This window comes from Ahaetulla prasina, chromosome 16 (assembly GCF_028640845.1).
Source record: "Ahaetulla prasina isolate Xishuangbanna chromosome 16, ASM2864084v1, whole genome shotgun sequence".
Classification (NCBI taxonomy): Eukaryota; Metazoa; Chordata; class Lepidosauria; order Squamata; family Colubridae; genus Ahaetulla; species Ahaetulla prasina.
The window spans coordinates 2004754-2026961 of NC_080554.1; the positions used below are offsets into that span (position 1 = coordinate 2004754).

General features: G+C 44.5%; 1 protein-coding gene across 1 annotated transcript in view; it reads right to left on the reverse strand.

Annotated features, from left to right (window-relative positions):
- Positions 1 to 1513: 1513 nt before the first annotated feature.
- Positions 1514 to 22208, reverse strand: part of FIBCD1 (fibrinogen C domain containing 1) — a 31637-nt gene continuing 10942 nt past the window's right edge. The window contains exons 4-6 of the mRNA XM_058159371.1: positions 5488 to 5584; positions 4338 to 4517; positions 1514 to 1773 (exon numbers count right to left, since the gene is read on the reverse strand). Coding sequence (XP_058015354.1) covers positions 1514 to 1773; positions 4338 to 4517; positions 5488 to 5584 — 537 coding nt within the window. The remainder of the gene's footprint in view (positions 1774 to 4337; positions 4518 to 5487; positions 5585 to 22208) is intronic.

Consider the following 22208-nt stretch of genomic DNA (forward strand, 5'->3'; position numbering starts at 1 on the left):
GTGATTTACTTAACAACTACAATGATTCATATAACAACCGTGGAACCTGATTGTTAAAACCGCCGTGCTTAGCAAAAGAAATTCTGGGCCATGGGATTCTGCAACTGTTATGAATAAATGGTTGTAAGTCAAAGACTACCTGCATGGAAATTTATTTTAAAAAGACACTTTAATTTCCATTTTTTCCAGGACCCCTCAATTCAACCGCAAGCTACAAATATCTCTCCCTTTGTCTCCAGGCTCCATAGCTATTCCGGTCACCATCATTATTCCCTTCTTCTTCAACTCCAAGAGAGTCCACAAAGTTAACTCACAACTTACGCTAGATGGAAGCTATGGTTACGGAAAACTTCAAGGAACTTGACTTTGATAAGTCCTGTAGATTTTCTGGCGTGTGGCTTGGGTTCTCTTGGCTGATTCATCCAGATGGAAAATACCGTTTTTCTCATTGTTGGCCCAGTACTAAACTGGCTTCAGGGGTGGGCTCGCAGGGGTTCGGGAGAACCTCTAGCTAAGATTCTGTGCAATTCGAAGAACCCCCAAATCCCACTCCTGGCTGGCCCCGCCCACCCACCTTTCCCCTCCCAGGAGTTCCCACGCAGCCCGTTTTGGATGCAGGTAAGTGCAGGGCTCACGCGGAGGCTTGGCGATGAAAAATGGACCTATTGGAAGTTTGGGAAGGCCAGAAATGGACCCGTTTCCAACCTCCAGAGGGCCTCCAGAGCCCGGGGATGGCAAAAATGCCTCCCCCCCTCCGCCCTGGTGTAGGAGGCTGACTAGGCCATGCCCATCATGGCCACGCCCACCCAGCAACCCCTTGCTAAAATTTTTGAAGCCCACCCCTGACTAGCTTTCTCGCACCAACACATTTCTGCATTCAGTAGCGTTCAGGCAACGAAAACCAATTTGCGTCCAATGATAAATTTACCTCCTATCTCCATCCATGCAATTTGTTGTCGTTCCCCCCCCCCCCGCCCCCACCTCCCGTTACAGCTTTCTCCCTGAGCATCTCTCCTACCTAAACTGTGACTCATTCTTGTTACCGGTGAAATCTTTTCTTCCTTTCCGAGCGGCCTTCCTCGGAGCTCACCTCGGATGAATAATTAATGTGTGGCTCTCCATAAAAACAATTAGGGCATTTTTAATTTTTTTTTAAAAAATGGAGGTCCTTGGGAAGATGCTCTTGAACATTTAACTTCTTAGAAGAGCAATGAAGGACCTCTCTTAAAAAAAACACACCATCTTGAATTGGTAGGGGAGGTGTAGGATTAGATGAAAACAGATCTACAAGAATGCTCGTCTTGCATCCGAGAGAGGTATACGATGAGTGTCTTCTCCAAAAGCTTCGGCTGAAGGACACGAAGAGGACATTTGACACAGTCAAGTGTAAGAGGTGACAGAGGGGATGCCTCAGCTTCTGTGTTTCTCCGGTCCAGACCCAGAAAAAAAAACCACAGTGAGCTTCAAGGGGAAAGCGGGAGAGGGACCAAGGAAGAACACGGAAGAGCTTCAGCTATTTTTCATCTTTGACCGGCCTGATCTTCATTTCGGTGAACTTGAGCGAATATTGCCAACCTGTCCAGGAAGACCACTCGATTCCGTCCGCGTAGGAGCTGTGGTGGCCCTTGAGGTACTGACCGTTCAGGTTGGACGTGTGGCAGTTGCGGTACCACCAAGCCCCGTGGTAGAAGGCAGCACAGTTGTTTTCCGAGTGGTCATTGTCCAGGTCTTTGGTGGTGAATTTCATGGTGCTGTGTTTCAAGAGAGAATCTCCTAGGAAGGAGAAAGCATGTTAGATTGGCGAGATAAGGTCAGGATGAAGTTTCATAGAACTGTAGAAGAAGCGACTGAGGTCCTTCTCTCTCAGTGAGGATGTCCCCAACCTCATCTTGGAGGGACGTCCACATGGAGACCCATCAACCCTCTGTGAGAACTGTCTCCATCATCAAATTACAATTTATGCTAGAATGTTACGTTCCACCATTCCACAAGATTCATTCTGAGTGGCGCTGGCATCCCTTCACATCCCGTCTTGGGAAGGAACCATAACTCCATCACATCATGGAAACTCGGAAGGGAACATTGGGGTCATTTAGTCCACCTTCTGTTGAGGGCAGAACAGCAAATTAAAACCTTCTGGCCAGATGGCAACCCAACCTACCTTTGAGAAAGAAAACAGCTGCATCCAAAGAATAGGATACGGAATAACAGAGTTGGAAGGGACCTTAGAGGTCTTCTAATCCAACCCCCTGCTCACGCAGGAGACTTATACTAGGGATTTGAACCACCGAACTGCTGACCTTTCTGATCGACAAGCTCAGCGTCTTAGCCACTGAGCCACCTAGCCAGGATATATACATATATATATATAACACTAGCAGTTAAAAGGAAGAAACAGCTGTGATCACACATTGCTCCTAGAAGCACGAAGCTGTAAACACCAGCCTGATGATGACGAATGAGACTTCGTCGAAATGTCACCAAGACACTTCCAATTTTATGTGGGAGAAAACCCAAATAACCAAAGACCTACATATATATATATATAAGTATATATATGTATATATGTGTGTGTGTGTGTGTATGAAGCTGGTGTTTACAGCTTCGTGCTTCTAGGAGCAATATATATAACTTTTCTGACTCTGTTATTCCGTATTCTGTAAAAGCAGGTTTTGGGAAGACTTAAGGGAGTGAACCAAATTGTGAGTCCAGGAATGGTGTGGCTGGCTGGGTTTCGTGTTTTTCCCTGTCAGAAAACCAGAAAGGCTTATTTCCAGATCAGCCCCGCTGACGGATGGCTTCCAAACACGTTTGCAAAGCGGATATTCCGACTGAAGCGTTCTTTACCTTGGGGTGAAATATTGATTTCTGACATGAAATTTAAATTCTGAATGGGTGTTTGAAGTGGAAATTTTGCTGCTGTGGTAGGCCAGGCTGGTTAATAAGACTGGGGGTTTTCTCTCCATGTTCTGCGCAGGGAGCAGCCATTTCCTCCCCACCTTCCTTTCTTCCCTCAGAACGATAACGTGAAAAATTACACACAAAACGACTTCCGTGCGATTATTAAAACATATACAGGTAGTTCTCGGCTTATAACCTTTCATTTAGTGACCGTCTGAAGTCACAACGGTACTGAAAAAAAAGTGACTTACAGCCTAGCACAGCAGTCAGCAACCTGTGGCTCTGGAGCCGCGTGTGGCTCGTTTATCCCTCTGCTGCGGCTCCGTGTCACTCAAAATATGCGTTACAACCACCAATGTGAGATACCCGCCGGCATGCGATCTATTGAGCTTTTCAACCCCTGGTAGGCCAATCATGAATAAATCCAAGAAAAGTTTCAGAAGAAAACAGAACGTTTAATTCAACTACATATGCTAGTTCTGTGGCCAGGAAATAGTCAGGCACGGGAAAGGTTTTGTGGCTTCCGATGTTTTCTTTTCTGTGGGAAATGGGTTCCAAATTGCTCTTTGAGTGTTTAAGGTTGCCGACCCCTGGCTTAGCACCAAGCAGGTTTTGGAGACCTTAGTGCTCTCAGAGTTTGATGTTTTTGTTTCATGACCCAACTAGGTAACATCATCAGTTTTAGAAGGGAATGAGGCGGGGTGAAATACTACAGGTTCGCACCGATTTGGGCGAACCGGTAGAGGCAGCGGCAGGTGGTTCAGAGAACTGGTAGCGGCGGCAATACGAGACTCCGCCCACCCACCCGGATGTCGTTACTTTCTGGTTTTAACCAGGAAGTAACCTGTTTTTTACCCTCTGCGTTCCAAAATCGCACATGACGGATATACGCACTCCCGAATCTGTAGGGAAGGTAAGTAGATTTCACCCCTGGAAGGAGATATGTGGGAAGGAGGAGGAGGAGGGGGGGATTGTGTGGAGTCCTGGGTGCTCTGCAAACTTGGTAGTTTTCTTGCAGGCGTTTCATGACCCAACTAGGTAACATCATCAGTGCTACATTTTATCCATCAAACTGAAAGTAGACAATAAGGCCAAGATTGATGAGGCCCATGGTTTTGGGTACTTCAACCATGGTGTATTTGATTAGGTTGGGTGTATTGTGTCCTAGTGCTGTCATGAATTCTTTACTAGCATTGATGACATTACCTAGCTGGGTGAAGAAGCGTCTGCAAGGAAACTACTAAACTAAACTCAGAGAGCACCAATGACCCCACAGTCCTCCCCCTCCTCCTCTTCCTCCTCCCTCCACTCTCTTCTAGCACTGAAGAAGTTACCTAGCTGGGTAATGAAATGCCTGCCAGAAAACAACAAAAACCCAGAGAGCACCGAAGACTTCACAACAAGAAGCAAGGGTCGTGTTTAGAAAGGAGACCAACCTGCTGTTCCAGAATAGTCAGCAATGGTGATGGGGTAGCCATCTTCCTCCGGATCCACCGAGAACAAGCCGACGGCAAAAGTCCCGTAATGGGCATAGGCCGTGCCGTTATCGAAATCCTCCAGGTCGATGCGCAATTCATAAGTTCCTTGTGTGCTCAGAGCATGGATTCGCTTCAGACCTAAGTCCAGAAGAGAGGAAGGAAATCGTCAGCTTTGCGTTTCTCCTTCTCTCCTTCCTGGCCAAGGGTAGCAAGGACTCCTGCCTTGAGCAAGGGGTTGGACTAGAAGACCTCCAGGGTCCCTTCCAGCCCAGACTGGATGTTTACGTGAATTTGATGATGGGATTCCTGCTGTTATATATTCTGGGGTTGAAAGCAAAATAGGCATTTCTGTTCCTAGTCAAACGGGTGGCAAGATATATTTTTTTTATACCATTATTTGCTGCTTCTTGGGGTATCAAGGGCTTGCGTTGTCTTATATATTTATTTGTATCCCACCTTTATTATTTTTTTACAAATAACTCAAGGCGGTAAGCATACCTTTCGCTTCCTATTTTCCCCACAACAACAACCTTGTGAGGTGGATTGGGCTGAGAGTGAATGACTGGTCCAAAGTCACCCAGCTGGGTTTCATGCTTAAAGAAGGACTAGAACTCCCAGTCTCCTAGTGATTAGCCCACAGTCATCCACCTGGCTTTCATACCTAAGGCGGGACTAAAACTCATCATCTCCTGGCTATTGGTCCAAAAACATCCAGCCGGCTTTCGTACCTAGGTGGGACTAGAACTCTTTTGTCTCCTGATGATTGGCTTAAAGTTATCTAGGTGGCTTTCATGGCTATGGTGGAACTAGAATTCACAGTCTCCTGAAGTTTGGCCCATAGTCACCCAGTTGGCTTTCATGCCTAAGGCAGGACTAGAACTCACCCTCTCCTGGTGATCGGCCCAAAGTCATCCAGCCAGCTTTCATTCCTAGAGTGGGACTAGAATTCCCTTGTCTCCTGGTGATCCGCTCACTCAGCTGGCTTTCTTGCCTAAGGAGGGACTAGAACTCACCTTCTCCTTGTGCTTGGCTCAAAGCCACCTAGTCAGCTCTCCTGCCTAGGATGGGACTAGAATTCCCTGTCAACATTCCCCAACGATGGACCTACCCAGCCAGTGTTCTCCCGTGAGTTTTCCAAATCCATCTTTGTACGCTTCCCAGCCGCGGAAGAAATTCACGGATCCATCTTCCCGCCTCTGAAAGACCTGGAGGGGCGCAGAATTAACAAGAGTGGGCGCAAACCCAAACACACACAGAAACACACAAATAACCCCACAGACACACACACACACAAAACTCCGCTTGCTGATGTCCGAGAGCCCCTGTTGCTTTCGCTGCGCCGGTTCTTGCTTTCCAACCGTCACGCTGCCTTCGATCAGAGGCGCTTATTAGGTTTTGAGTGCAAAATACGCATTAATTAGAGGGTTCGAAATTGGCTAATTAGACTGGAGTGGTTCGGCATCGGGAAATCTGCAAACGCTGCCTGTCAAGATTAATAGGCAGCTGGGGTTGTGTGAAAAAGCATCCCTTCCATCAGATGGGAAAGGAAAGGACAGTCCAATTTACCGGTTTCTGCTTTATGACGGGCTCCCCGGAAAACTCTCTGCCCTCCTGAGGGGGTCGGTTGCGACCAACGATCGTTTCTCTAGCAAATGGAAATGTCGTTGGGGAAGGAAGGAAGGAAGGAAGGAAGGAAGGAAGGAAGGAAGGAAGGAAGGAATGGGTGTCGATTTGCATCTCCGCTCCCTTTCCATCAATTATTGGACCTTTATGGGACCGGTCCCCGACTTACAACCATTTGTTTAACACCCGTGTTTTATTTTGAGCTGGGGTGTAAGCTGGGCGGCCAATAAATTTAGCAAGTAAGCTAAAATAGAACGGAATGAAGTTAAAACGGCACTGAAAAAAACCCCACTCCTCCTGTCTACAACCATTTGTTTGCGACCAAGTTACAACAGCACTGGAAAATGGGCCAATCCTCGTGCTTACGACCATTGGAGTATCTCCCACGGTCCTGTGATCAAATTCGGGCCCTTGGCAACTGAAATGTATTTACAGCCGGGGGTGTGTGTCACGTGATCGCCATTTGTGACCTTCCCAACCGGCTTCTGATAAGCAAAGTCAACGGAGGAAGTCAATTGATTTGCTTAATAACTATGTGGTTCACTTAATGACCGTGATGATACATTTAACAATCATGGCCCAAAAGTTCCTAGAATCAGGCGTGACTCTCTCACTGAACAATCACTGAACAAGTCCCCGTTGCGGTCGCAAGTTGAGGATTACCTGTGTCAGAAGGAAATGGATAATGTGGTTTTGGTACATGTTTGGAAGCGGGCGAGGCTGATTTGGGATCTGGGACAGGCATTCTTACACTCAAGGTAGTCCTTGAGTAGGGGATGTAAAGAGAAGAGGGTGACCAGCAACAAGGTGGATGGACTCAGTTCCAGTGGTGATGATGGGAGAACCAGTGGTGATGATTGGAAGAGCTGAAGGACCAGGTTAGAGACAGGATCTATGGAGTTGCTGAAGGTCAACACTGACTTGATGACACATAATCAGTCTATCTCTCCATCCACCCCTCCGTCCCTCCATCCTTCCATCCATCATCTGCCTATCTATCCATCTAAGTAAGAGCAATGCTATTTCTAGAGATGTCCACAATGATGTGACTAGTGGAAGTAACCCTCTTCTCTTTAGAAGGTGATCAGCAACAAGGTGGATGGACTCAGTTCCAGTGGTGATGATGGGAGAACCATTGGAAGATCTGAAGGACCAGGTTAGAGACAGGTCATCATGGTGAACATTTATCTGTGGGGCTGCTGAAGGTCAACACTGATTAGATGACACGTAATCCAGTCCATCCACCCATCCATCATCTACCTATCTATCCATCTAAGTAAGCTATGCAATTTCTAGAGATGTCCACAATGATGTGACTAGTGGAAGTAACCCTCTTCTCTTTAGAAGGTGACCAGCAACAAGGTGGATGGACTCAGCTCCAGTGGTGATGATGGGAGAACCATTGGAAGATCTGAAGGACCAGGTTAGAGACAGGTCATCATGGTGAACATTTATCTATGGGGCTGCTGAAGGTCAACACTGATTAGATGACACGTAATCCAGTCCATCCACCCATCCATCGTCTACCCATCCGTCCATCTAAGTAAGAGCTATGCGATTTCCGGAGATGTCCACAAAGATGCTAAAGAGAAGAGGGTGACCAGCAACAAGGTGGATGTAGTGATGAGACACCCATTGGAAGATCTGAAGGACCAGCTTAGAGACAGGTCATCATGGAGAATATTCGCCCATGGGGTTGCTGAAGGTCAACACTGATTTGATGAAGAGACATCGATCAGTCCTTCCCTACCTGTGAATCAAAGTCAGCCTTCTTAACCTGCATAGCATCACAGGTAGCCATCTTCACGCCAGATTCTCAACAAAGGATCTCCCAACCTCTAGCAGCTCAGCCGCCTGGAGGGTTTCCAAGCTGGAGAAGACTTTTTGAATAATTCGTTTTCTGGTGAGGCTCTCAAATTAGCCCAGGGAAATGTCTTCCTTTGATTGAAAGGTTAATTTATGGACTGGGATAAGGAAACCTACTGACCGCTTGCTGTTAATTAAGCCCTCATCCCTGGATTTAATCGCTCTGAACTTATCCTGGGTTCACTTTAATTGGGAAGGAACTCAAGAAGATGCTTTGAGTGGCCTTCAGAGGCTCATCTCAGGAGCTTTTCCACTTTCTCCAAAATCATGTGTAACACGGAGGCGCTTTCCTTTCTCCAATGATTACAGCTGGCCCTCAACCACTCATTTAGTGACCGTTTGGAATTACTGCAGCACTGGGGGGAAAAAACTTACGGCTGTTTTTCATACTTATGACCATTGCAGCATCCCCAAGGTCACATGATCAGAACGGTAAAGCCAGGTCCATATTTTGAAGCCAGCTGTGGGAGGAATGGTCACAGGGATTGGGTTTGTCTAGTCTAGAGAGAAGAAGGACTACGGGAGACATGATGGAAGTGTATTCCAATATCCCAAAGAAGAAGAGGGAATCAAGCTATTCTCCAAAGCACCTGAGGGTACAACAAGAAGCAAGGAGAGACCCAACCTAGAACTAAGGAGAAATTTCCTGACAGTGAGAACAATTAATCAGTGGAACAGCTTGCCTCCAGAAGTTGTGAATGCTCCAACACTGGAAGTTTTTAAGAAGACGTTGGATAACCATTTGTCTGAAGTGGTGGAGGGTTTCCTATCTGGGCAGGGGGTTGGACTAGAAGACCTCCAAGGTCCCTTCCAACTCTCCTATTCTATTCTATTCTATTCTATTCTATTCTATTCTATTCTATTCTATTCTATTCTATTCCATTCCATTCCATTCCATTCCATTCTATTCTACTCTTCTCTTAATTCCTATTCTATTCTGTTCAATTCTATCCTTAATTCCTATTCTATTCTATTCTACTCTTCTCTTAATTCCTATTCTATTCTGTTCAATTCTATCCTTAATTCCTATTCTATTCTATTCTACTCTTCTCTTAATTCCTATTCTATTCTGTTCAATTCTATCCTTAATTCATATTCTATTCTATTCTATTCTATTCTACTCTACTCTACTCTACTCTACTCTACTCTACTCTTAATTCCTATTCTATTCTGTTTAATTGTATCCTTAATTCATATTCATATTCATATTCTCTTCTCTTCTCTTCTCTTCTCTTCTCTTCTCCTCTACTCTACTCTACTCTACTCTACTCTACTCTACTCTACTCTACTCTACTCTATTCTATTCTATCCCATTCCATTCCATTCCATTCCATTCTATTCCAATCCAATCCAATCCATTCCATTCCATTCCTAATTAATTGGGTGATCTGGTACGTTAATATCCTGAAAAACATTAATCTCTCTGAGTTGCACACAGCAAATTCTCATCTTTTTTTAAAAAAAATCTGCAACGGATTTTCTGGCAATTTCATGCTGCATAAATTTTTTGTGATTAGGTTATCGCACCAAAAAAACCCCCAAAACCCTTCCGATATACTACATTGACTTTTTGGGGGCAGGCAAAATGTGACTCCCCCCCCTCATTATTTCTCCTTGAAGTCTGCGTCTTCTCCTCTTCTCTCATGAAGACAAAGCGCCACAATTTGCAGCTCAATGGCAAAACTTTCCTCTTTTGATTTCCACCCCCCCACACACTTTTTTTTCTTTTTGCATTATTTATTCCTTTTGCAGGATTATTATTGTGGGGTTTTTTTGGTGTTTTTTTTGTATTATTGGGCACAGTAGAATTCCTTTTATGAATGCATCAAGGAGACCCAACTGAGGTGCCAAACAATAAAAAAAATAAAATATATATATAAAAAAATAGAGCACCGCTGGGGAACAATTAAGAAAGGTCTCATTTAAAAAAACATAGCTGGGAAAAACTTGAAAGGGAAAAAAAAGGAGAGCGCAACCCAGGAACCCAGTGGGTACCGGATTGCATGCTGAAGAGCACCGTTGTCCCTTTTGCAGCAAAGGGAGATGAAGAGCTGTGGGTTTTTTTTCTTTTATTTGTCTAAAATTAGGGTTACCAAGGACTGCATCTCTAACGATCCATCTGTTAAACTACTGAAGTCCGCAGATGACACAACAGTGATCGGTCTCACGTGAGACAATGATGAATCCGCATACAGACGGGAGGTGGAACGACTACCCTCGTGGTGAGACCGGAACAATCTGGAACTGAACACACTCAAAACCGTAGAAACGGTGGTAGACTTTAGGAGAAACCCTTCCATACTTCCACCTCTCACAATACTAGACAACACAGTATCAACAGTAGAGACCTTCAAATTTCTAGGTTCTACCATATCGCAAGATCTAAAATGGACAGCTAATATCAAAAACATCATCAAAAAAGCACAACAAAGAATGTTCTTTCTGCGCCAACTTCTGGTTCAAAAAACTTTGTCTAAGACTGTTTCTCAAACTTAGCCACTTTAAGAAACTTTAAAACAGCAGGCTGGCTGGGGAATTCTGGGGGTCGAAGCCCACCCATCTTAAAGCAGGCTGGCTGGGGAATTCTGGGGGTCGAAGCCCACCCATCTTAAAGCAGGCTGGCTGGGGAATTCTGGGGGTCGAAGCCCACCCATCTTAAAGCAGGCTGGCTGGGGAATTCTAGGAGTTATGGCCCACCCATCTTAAAGCAGGCTAACTGGGGAATTCTGGGGGTCGAAGCCCACCCATCTTAAAGCAGATTAGCTGGGGAATTCTAGGAGTTAAGGCTCACCCATCTTAAAGCAGGCTGGCTGGGGAATTCTAGGAATTGAGATTCATCTTAATGAATCTTAAAGCTTGCAACTCTTTGCTCTTCAGGAGCTGCCTTTTAACAGCCCATGGAAGTGTGAAAATAAGTGTTATTCTCCGCTAGTGGAAGTCAGTAAATCTGCTAAAAGCTAAAGCATTTGAGATTTGTGCTTGTATCTCTAAGGCAGCGATTTTATTTACCCAGTTATGCAAGAAATGTCGGCTAACGTAACTGAGGGTCAAGAAAGCTGAACAGGGTTTCCTTCCAGCCTCAGAAAATGAACCCGCGTTGGTCTGTAGGCTTGTTAAAAGGTTTAAGAAAAAAACAGATAAAATTTAGCAGATATTGGTGGTGAAAGTGAAACAAAAGATCTTAAGCAATTACCTTATACTGTAAGTATTCATTTATAACCGATCTATTTGTTGAATCCCGAGAGGGTGAAAATTTAGCCCAGGTCTGAGACGCTGACAAGGCAAAAAAAAAAAGCCATTCCTGGTAAAATAACCCAATTGTGGGAAGTGAAACAAAAATCCATTTTCTCTGTAGCAGAACTGTTAGCCTTTCCTTAGAGATTTCACCTAGAAACCCAGATCAAATGTCCCTTTAAAAAATAAAAAAGACAACATAGAAGATATAGAAGTGGCATAGCTTGGACTGCGGGAACAAAATCCTACAGCACTTTTTGAAAAGGGTTTCTTGTTCCAGCTTCTCGCCTTCTTTGGTTAAGTTAAAAAATTTGAACGCGAACTAAATCTTTATTTTTTTTATTTTATTTATTTAATCACATTTATATACCGCCCTATCTCCCAGGGGACTCAGGGCGGTTTACAGCCTAATAAGAACATGCATATAAATACAGAATAAAACACCAATTTAAAAAACTTATTAAATAAGGCCGAATGTTAAAAATTGCAATAAAAATAATAAAACCCCATTAAAACCAAATTCAAAATTTAAAATTCTAGTCCAGTCCTGCGCAAATAAATAGATGTGTCTTAAGCTCGCGGCGAAAGGTTCGAAGGTCAGAAAGTTGACGAAGACCCGGGGGAAGTTCGTTCCAGAGGGTGGGAGCCCCCACAGAAAAGGCTCTCCCTCTGGGCGTCGCCAGTCGGCACTGCCTGGCTGACGGCACCCCGAGGAGTCCCTCCCTGTGAGAGCGCACGGGTCGGTGGGAGGCAATCGGTGGCAGCAGACGGTCCCGTAAGTAGCCCGGCCCTGAGCCATGGAGCGCTTTGAAGATGGTTACCAAAACCTTGAAGCGCACCCGGAAGGCCACAGGCAGCCAGTGCAGTCTGCGCAGGAGAGGTGTCACGTGGGAGCCACGAGGGGCTCCCTCTATCACCCGCGCAGCTTCATTCTGAGACAACAGTTTTGAAATGACCTTACAGGTTTTTCCTTGGCTTTCAACCAGTGGTGAAATTTGAACCGGTTTACTACCGGTTTACTGGCTGCGCATGCTGGCTTATTTTGTGGGGTAGGGCTTATATTATGAGCATCCTGAAAAATCGTGCTAGGGTTTATTTTCCAGTTGGGTCTTATTTTCAGGGAAACAGGTTATTGATAGGTGAACTAAGTACCATCAAATCAGGATTGATTCTTAGCAGCCAGACAGGGGTAAGAGATAGATCCCATCCTGCTAATACAATATTGGCTGCTAGTGCTAACATGTCAGAGCATTCTAAGGATCAGAGAATAATCGTGATTATTTGAAATGCTAATTAGCAAGGCTGCTGCGATTGTCCTTGGTGATAAGATGAGTTAAGCATTTGTGCCTTTCATGACAAAGACGGGAAGTAAGCAAAGGCATTTGAAGGGCGTTTGTGGGCCTGGTGATGGATTATTTGAAGATCCCCACGGTGACATCTTGATAGCATTCTGCCAAAAGAAGCAGTCATCAAGGAAAAAAAGCAAGAGGACCAGCGACTGGCATTGCAGATGTAGCAATGGAAACAAGGAGATGGATTTTTGCAAAATATATATATATAAATAAAAACGTGGCGATGGGTTAAATGCAATTTCAAAACAAGAGGTTGATGACTCTTGGAGAGCTTCAAGTTGCTGAAATGGACCCACCAGCTTTCTTCTCAAGGTTTATCTCTAAGAGAACCACTCCTTGATATGATCACTACGGATGACTCGATAGCGCTCTTCCAATATCTAAAGAAGGACCAGGGGAGACATGATAGCATAAAAATAGTATAAAAATCTAATTAAATAAATAGCAGTGTTCCAATATCTCAGGGGTTGCCACAAAGAAGAGGGAGTCGAGCTGTTCTCCAAAGCACCTGAGGGTAGAATAAGAAGCAATGGGTGGAAACTAACCAAGGAGAGAAGCAACTTAGAACTAAGGAGAAATTTCCTGACCGTGAGAGCAATTCATCAGTGGAACAACTTGCCTCCAGAAGTTGTGAATGCTCCAACACTGGAGGTTTTCAAGAAGAGACCGGACAACCATCATAGGGTTTAGGAAGGGTGCTTTCCTTCCAAGTCTGTTATTCCTTCTTTAGCTGGGTAAGAAGAGAGTTGGTGGCCCCCATCTCATCAACCTTCTCAAGAAGTTTCTCACAATTGTTTGAAGAACTCGACTGATGGCATTCTAAGAGATGAAAAGAGCTTTGTCCATTTTAAAAGCCTACTTCCAAGGAAGAGGTAAAGTGCAACAGGGATAACATTCCATAGGGATGTGGGAAAAGTTGTATGTGGCATCAAATGATTCTTGATTGAAGGAAATACTCAGCCAAGATCTTCCTTTCCTTCAACCATGCTTGGTGGGCATGGTGTAGCTTGGTGGGTGCGGCTTGGTGGGCGTGGCAGGGGAAGGATACTGCAAAATCTCCATTCCCACCCCACTCTGGGGCCAGCCAGAGGTGGCATTTGCTGGTTCTCCGAACTACTCAAAATTTCCGCTACCGGTTCTCCAGAACCTGCTGGATTTCACCCCTGGAAGCTGCCTTATTTGTTTCACCAGTGCTGAGCTTCTGATCTTTGAAGACTCTCTTTTCCCTTTAGAAAAACTAAATAAATTCTCATCATCATTTTGTTTTCCTCGCAAACAAAGATCTTTTTTTTTTTTTGAAGTTAAGCCCTACATTGGCTGGAGACCCTATGCTGAACGCGAGGCAGGCCTGGTGGAACGGAAAGGGGATTGAGCACAAAATGTAACCGAAAATGTAATTTATTTAAACTAATTAATGCAGGGAATACAATCGCTCCCTCTTTGGCCCCGTTTGAAATTATGGTTCTCGGCTTAGTTTTGGAAAAGTGCCTTTGAGGCTCATACCCATGGCTTTTGGTGACCTTGAGTCCTGTGTACTTGCCCTGAATAATTTCAAAGGGGCCTTTGGCATGCAGCTTTGATCACAAGCATAGAATTGATAATTTCTCTCTCTTTGCAACAGCTGCGCCTGAAAAAATGGGATAACATTATTAAGGTCCTGGCCAGGCAAGGAGGGATGGGATGGGATGTGAGAAAGACTGTGGGTGAGAAGGGGAAGAGATGCTGCCTACAGCATAAAATTTGGAGGGAACTGACAGATGAATAATGGGCATTGGAAAAAAAACTAGTTAGAAAGGATGTTTCCTAACCTAAAGGTAAAAGTTCCCCTCGCACCTATGTGCTAGTCATTCCCGACTCTAGGGGGCGGTGCTCATCTCCGTTTCCAAGCCGAAGAGCCAGTGCTGTCTGAAGATGTCTCCATGGTCATGTGGCCGGCATAATTCAACGCCGAAGGCACACAAAACGCTGTTCCCTTCCCACCAAAGATGGTCCCTGTTTTTCTACTGGTATTTTTTACCTGCTTTCGAACTGCTAGGTTGGCAGAAGCTGGGACAAGGAACGGGAGCTCACCCCGTTATGCGGCACTAGGGATTCGAACCGCCGAACTGCCGACCTTTCTGATCAACAAGCTCAGCGTCTTAGCCACTGAGCCTTTCTGCATTCCTAACCTATCAGGCAGTAAAAAGAAAAGATAGGAGCTTTGTACTTTCAGATTTGCCGGATGGATATCAGTCTCCTGAATGGACTGGATAGGAAATACACAAAGGTGGCCTAATTGTACTTTATTGGAGAGCCAGTTTGGTCTAGTGGTTAAGGTACCAAAGTAGAATCTGGGAGGTTGTGAGTTCTATTCCCGCCTTAGGCATGATAGACATAAATAAACAAATTGTAAGGCTACCTTAACAGAATCTTGTTATCTTGTCATTCTTCTCTTTGTTAAGTTAAGCACACCTAGACTCTTCTTCGTACGATTTTGCCTCAGGTCACTTAATCACCTTCATTGCTCTTCCCTGCACTCTTTGTAGCATCTTTTTCGTATCGCGGTGACCAGAACTGGCTGCAGCCTTCCAAATGTGGCCTCCCCAGTGCAGGATAGAGCGATATTGGTTTACTTAACGAGCTCAGAAAACAAGCTGGCAGTTTGTGGTGAGCTTGCTGACTGCGGGATCTCTTTGACGTGGAGAAATTCAGTGACCTCATCCGAGAGGAGTTATAGAGCACTTAGGGGCCACTTAACCCAACTCAGGATTCCCGAAAGGGTTCCAGAATTTGCTGAAAGGGATGAGGTAAAGCTGTGGAAGAAACACGCAGCCCGTTTATATCAACCTCCGCTTCGGGCAGCTCACGTTGTGGGTGCAGGGATTTTTAAAAAAGAAAGAATAGAAAAGTTATCTCTTTCAAAGAATTTTGGTTGGACTAGAAGATCTCTGAGGTCCCTTCCAGCACTAGTGTTGTGGTCCACCAGCTGCCTGCAGAGCTGGCAATGGAGTCGGACAGCGATGAGGCTGAGGAAGAGCGTGGGCCAGTCCTGGAGGTTGGGGGAGGCCTGAATGAGGGCTCTGCGTTGGAGGCTGAGGTGGGGCCAGGGCCATCGGGGAGTGAGGTGCAGACTCCAGGGCCTCCAGAGGCTGACAATAGTGAGGCAGAGGAACAAGAGGAGCCTGTTCCTAATGCACGCATGAGAAGAGCTGCCAGAAGGCAAGAGCAGCTCAAACAAAGAGGACGACTCGGGAGTAGGGCCAAGAGATGATTGGCCCCTCCCATAAGGCTTAAAAGACCAGCAACTGTGTTTGGGCTCTTTGCCGGAAAACAATGTTGATAGCTTCATTTTGATGCATTAATTTTGTATCGGTGTCTTCTGAACTTTTGCCAAGAAAGGCCTTTGGCAGTTTGCCTAATTGGACCCAAGTTGGCGATAGGATTGAGGAATTTGTGTTGGGAGGAATTTGCTTTAATTTAGTTGAACTACGCTGAGAATGAAGTAATTCTCAGCTGTTCGAATAAAGTTTGTTTGTTTTTACCTACTTGGGCCTGGGTGACAACCCCTACGATTCTATCTTCTATTCAGGAAGCAAGTATAAAGTATGTGAGGAAGGTTTTGAGAGATGGGGGAAGGAAATGCTGCTTAGGGAACAGATAAGAGACAGCATAGCCCTCCACTCCATAATGGGTGGAGAAAAAGATTCAGATTAATTTCACAGGCTGTGAAAGAAATGGTGGGAGGTTTGTACTTTCAGACATGTAAATTTCTATTAATGTAGCTTTAGACTAAAGTAGAATTAGCATTTATGTCATGTTTCCTGCTTGGTCTATCTGGAAAAGCTGCCATCAGGAGCAAGGTTATTCTTATCACATCTCGACGTTTTGCCTATATTAATTGTTTTTATCGTAATCCCTTCCTGAGTGTTGTCTGGCCCCATTTAACCTGGTTTGCTCTATCGCCCTTTCTCTGCGGCTCCGGATAGTTTGTGCATCGTCCACCAACCAACCGAAGGGCCGAATTGGTTTTTCTGCAATTGGCCTACTCATTGGCCAATTTGTAGGGAAATGTCAAGCAAAGGGTGTAAATGATTTAATTTGACAATCTGCTGCAAATTTGTACCCGGAGGCTTCGATTGCTGCGCCACGTCGCCAACGTGTTGATTGGGAAAAAAAATAAAAATAAGCACGGCTGTAAGGGAAATAATGAATGAGGTTCCATACTTTCATGTTCTGCTTTTGACTAACAAGCTAAGACTCGGCCTTCCGACAGATTGTCCTGAAACAGATTTCTGCTCTTGACCAATATTTGTAATCAAAAGGAGAAGAATTGGCTGGAACAAAAGAGAAGTTCCCCAGCAAGGAAGGGAAAAAAATAACAAACCCACAGGGAATCTGTAGAGGTGTGCTAAAAATCTCCCTTGGCAACTGATGTAACAGTAACAGTGTTGGAAGGGACCTTGGAGGTCATCTAGTCCAATCCCCTGCTCACACAGGAGACCCGTTCTAGGGATTCGACCCGCTGAACTGCCGACCTTTCTGATCGACAAGCTCAGTGTCTTAGCCTCTGAGCCACCTGATGAGAGAGAGGTATGTCTAATCTAATGACGAGAAGGACTAGGGGTGACATGAGAGCAGTCTTCCAATATTTGAGGGGTTGCCACAAAGAAGAGGGGTGTGTGTGTCAACCTATTTTCCAAAGTACCTGAAGGCAGTGTAGGAGATCTAAGTCCAGCCCATTTTGAATGCCTTTCTTATCTTCCGCTCATTTCCCTTGACCGTTAGTTGGTCAGATTCTTGTAGAGAGCTTAAGTCTTTTGAATTGCCTGAATCTCCTGATTTCCCCGGCGTTTGACAGGCAGGTCAAGAAGTACAGATGGATGGATGGAGAGATGGAGAGAGATGATAGGAGTAATAGATGGAAGCTTATCAGAGAGAGATCCAACCTAGAAATAGGGAGAAATTTCCCGGCAGAACAATTGATCAGTGGAACGGCTTGCCTCCAGAAGTTGTAGATGCTCCAGGGCCTCAAGAAGAGATTGGGAATACATTTGTCTGGAATCCTCAAACAGAAGTTTGGACTAGAAGACCTCCAAGATCCCTTCTAACCCTATTGTTCGATGTTCTGTGTATCAATAAGGGAGAATATTTGTAGCCCAGGGTTGAAATGAGGGCTCCTTGGTGCCCTCTGAGTAGTTTACTTGCAGATATTTCATGACCCAAACTAGATAATATCACCAGCAGTGATGAAGTTATCAAGTTTGGGTAATAAAATGTCTGCAAGAAAGCAATCAAGTTCAGAGATCATCAAGGACCCCACAATCTGCTCTTCCTCCTTCCCCTCCTCCTCCTCCTTCCCCTCCTCCTCCTCCTCCTTCCCCTCTTCTTCCTCCTCCTTCCCCTCCTCCTCCTCTTCCTCCTCCTTCCCCTCCTCCTCCTCTTCCTCCTCGTTCCCGTCCTTTCCCCTCCTCGTTCCCCTCCCCTTCCATCCCCCTCCTCCTCCACAAACCCCATTCCCTTCTAACACTGATGATGTTACTTAGCTGGGTAATGAAACTTCTGCAAGAAAATCACCAAGCTCAGAGACTGCCAAGGACCCCACAATCTCCTCCTTCTCCTTCTCCTTCTCCTTCTCCTTCTCCTTCCCCACCTTCTCCTCCTCCCCCTCCTCCTCCTTCTTCTCTCCCTCCTCTTGATGATGTTACCTAGCTGGATAATGAAACATCTGCAAGAAAACCACCAAGCTCAAAGAGATTATTCCCTCATTCAGACAGCGTCATGTCTAAAGAACTTCATAACATAACATAACATAACATAACATCAGAGTTGGAAGGGACCTTGAGGTCATCTAGTCCAATCCCTGCTCACACAGGAGACCCGTTCTAGGATTCGACCCGCTGAACTGCCGACCTTTCTGAGATAAATTGAAACGAGAACCAGTCCAAAAAGCTGCAAGACTTCTTTAGCTGGGTGTATAAAGTATCGATATATCCATCACATAATCATTTATTCCCGCTTTCTTTATAAAACCGAGTTGCTCCCAAGAGTGGGAAGGTGGGTGGGTGGGTGAGGGGCAGCCTCAGAAGAAACTTTTCCCTTTTCCGAAAGCCGCAAAGTGCTACCCACAAACTTGTCAGAAAAGATTAATTAACAAATTAGGACGGTGCTGGGATGTTGGCGAGGAAAAAAGGGTCATGTGTTTTTAAAATCAATTCCTTCCCTTCGCACAACCCAATTTTCATTTAAGTGTAATTGTGTGAAGGGGGAAAAAAAAAACACCATTAAAAGTGTGGGCAGAAAGGAAGTTTGGTGAAGTGACATGGCGAGGTATCTTAGAGGCAGGTAGGTGTGTTTTAAGCGGCCTTCTGGTCACACACAAATGGAAGTGAAAGAACCGGAAAGCCGGTAATTTACACCTCTAGGCATTTGTGACTTCTTCTGTTTTTTTTCTTTAAGTAGATTTTATTTAAACAAAAGTGGCGGAAAATTCATGGGGACCCCAAAAAATCAGTACTGTACAACTCTGCAACTCCGTCCCCCGCCCCCCCAATAAAAAGGAACAATGAAAAAGATAATCTTTCAAGTCAGCTTTGGCTCGTAACAACTTCATAGAGAAGAACCAGGCAGGGTTTTCTTGGCAAGATTGCCGAAAATAGTAATAGCATCTGTTATTTTCAAAACAAAGCTTGTTACTCCGGTTCGAAGATTTTTTTTTCCCCTAAATATTTTCCCATTCAAATAACTAACCAAGCTGGAGCCTCTTAGATTTAAACAACATTAATAAGGTGTCATTTGTGAAAAGTAGCTTTAACTGCTGCTAATGTTTTCAGAGAGAAAAGGGAGGGAGGAAGGAAGGAAGTCGGTTGGTTTTATGATCCTCAAATTCCCAACCAACAACTTTAGAGTGAGTTTTCTTTCCAGGAAAAAAGATAAAAGAAAGGAAGGAAGTCGGTTGGTTTTATGATCCTCAAATTCCCAACCAACAACTTTAGAGTGAGTTTTCTTTCCAGGAAAAAAGATAATCTTTCAAGTCAGCTTTGGCTCGTAACAACTTCATAGAGAAGAACCAGGCAGGGTTTTCTTGGCAAGATCGCCGAAAATAGTAATAGCATCTGTTATTTTCAAAACAAAGCTTGTTACTCCGGTTCGAAGATTTTTTTTTCCCCTAAATATTTTCCCATTCAAATAACTAACCAAGCTGGAGCCTCTTAGATTTATACAACATTAATAAGGTGTCATTTGTGGAAAGTAGCTTTAACTGCTGCTAATGTTTTCAGAGAGAAAAGGGAGGGAGGAAGGAAGGAAGTCGGTTGGTTTTATGATCCTCAAATTCCCAACCAACAACTTTAGAGTGAGTTTTCTTTCCAGGAAAAAAGATAAAAGAAAGGAAGGAAGTCGGTTGGTTTTATGATCCTCAAATTCCCAACCAACAACTTTAGAGTGAGTTTTCTTTCCAGGAAAAAAGATAAAATAGTGACATCAGCTGGCTCAGAATCCAGCAAGTCATAAGGTTGATGGCATGGATGTAACCAGCGAGACATCCATTAACTTCTAACCCTATCCTTCTATGTTCTGTGTATCAATAAGGGAGAATATTTGTAGCCCAGGGTTGAAATGAGGGCTCCTTGGTGCCCTCTGAGTAGTTACTTGCAGATATTTCATGACCCAAACTAGATAATATCACCAGCAGTGATGAAGTTATCAAGTTTGGGTAATAAAATGTCTGCAAGAAAGCAATCAAGTTTGGGTAATAAAATGTCTGCAAGAAAGCAATCAAGTTTGGGTAATAAAATGTCTGCAAGAAAGCAAGCAAGTTCAGAGATCATCAAGGACCCCACAATCTGCTCTTCCTCCTTCCTCCTCCTCCACAAACCCCATTCCCTTCTAACACTGATGATGTTACTAGCTGGGTAATGAAACTTCTGCAAGAAAATCACCAAGCTCAAAGAGATTATTCCCTCATTCAGACAGCGTCATGTCTAAAGAACTTCATAACATAACATCAGAGTTGGAAGGGACCTTGGAGGTCACCTAGTCAACCCCTGCTCACACAGGAGACCCGTTCTAGGGATTCGACCCGCTGAACTGCCGACCTTTCTGAGATAAATTGAAACGAGAACCAGTCCAAAAAGCTGCAAGACTTGTTTAGCTGGGTGTATAAAGTATCGATATATCCATCACATAATCATTTATTCCGCTTAAGTGTAATTGTGTGAAGGGAAAAAAAAAAACACCATTAAAAGTGTGGGCAGAAAGGAAGTTTGGTGAAGTGACATGGCGAGGTATCTTAGAGGCAGGTAGGTGTGTTTTAAGCGGCCTTCTGGTCACACACAAATGGAAGTGAAAGAACCGGAAAGCCGGTAATTTACACCTCTAGGCATTTGTGACTTCTTCTGTTTTTTTTCTTTAAGTAGATTTTATTTAAACAAAAGTGGCGGAAAATTCATGGGGACCCCAAAAAATCAGTACTGTACAACTCTGCAACTCCGTCCCCCCCCCCAATAAAAAGGAACAATGAAAAAGATAATCTTTCAAGTCAGCTTTGGCTCGTAACAACTTCATAGAGAAGAACCAGGCAGGGTTTTCTTGGCAAGATCGCCGAAAATAGTAATAGCATCTGTTATTTTCAAAACAAAGCTTGTTACTCCGGTTCGAAGATTTTTTTTTCCCCTAAATATTTTCCCATTCAAATAACTAACCAAGCTGGAGCCTCTTAGATTTAAACAACATTAATAAGGTGTCATTTGTGAAAAGTAGCTTTAACTGCTGCTAATGTTTTCAGAGAGAGAAAAGGGGAGGGAGGGATGAAGGGAAGGAGGGGAAGAAAGGGAGGGAGGGAGGGAGGGAAGGAAGGAAGGAAGGAAGGAAGGAAGGAAGGAAGGAAGGAAGGAAGGAAGGAAAGAACGAAGGAAGGAAGGAAGGAAGGAAAAGGGAGGGAGGGAGGGCGGAGGAAGGGGAGGAGAGGAAGAAAGGGAGGAAAGGAAGGAAGGAAGGAAGGAAGGAAGGAAGGAAGGAAGTCGGTTGGTTTTATGATCCTCAAATTCCCAACCAACAACTTTAGAGTGAGTTTTCTTTCCAGGAAAAAAAAGATAAAATAGTGACATCAGCTGGCTCAGAATCCAGCAAGTCATAAGGTTGATGGGATGGATGTAACCAGCGAGACATCCATTAACTTCTAACCCCTTTGCCCAGCTCTAAATCCAGACCGGCCAAGAGGGCATAACAAACTGATCAGGAGTTCCTTCCTTGATTTAAGGCACACACCCATTTGTCTTGCTCAGACTGGGACCAAACAAGGGAAACCCACTGGGAAGGTTAGCAGCAAACTCTGGAGCTGAGATAAAACCTGATTTTTAAAAAATGATTATTATCAAACTTGGCAACTTTTAGATGTGTGGACCGTCTCCCAGAATTCCTCAGCCAGCGTGGGAATTCTGGGAGTTGGAAGTCGACACATCTTAAAAGTTTGCCAAGTAAGTTGGCAGACCAAGGATCTAAACTGTTCTTTAGAAAAGCACTTAACATTCTGAGCTAAAACAAACCCAGGCTCATTATGTTGATTAGGGTGTATCAATTCAACGGTACCCACCAAGCATCTAACTGCTGGCATATCAAACAGGCCACTTTTCTGTACAGCAAATGGGCCAGGCAGCCATATCTATTAATAATAAAGTTGACATTATTGCAATCTTTCACATTTACACTTGTATAGATTTATTTTCCCATCTGCTGTTCTCCGGAAATTAGTTTATTTTGCACCCGCATGATGAAGCCA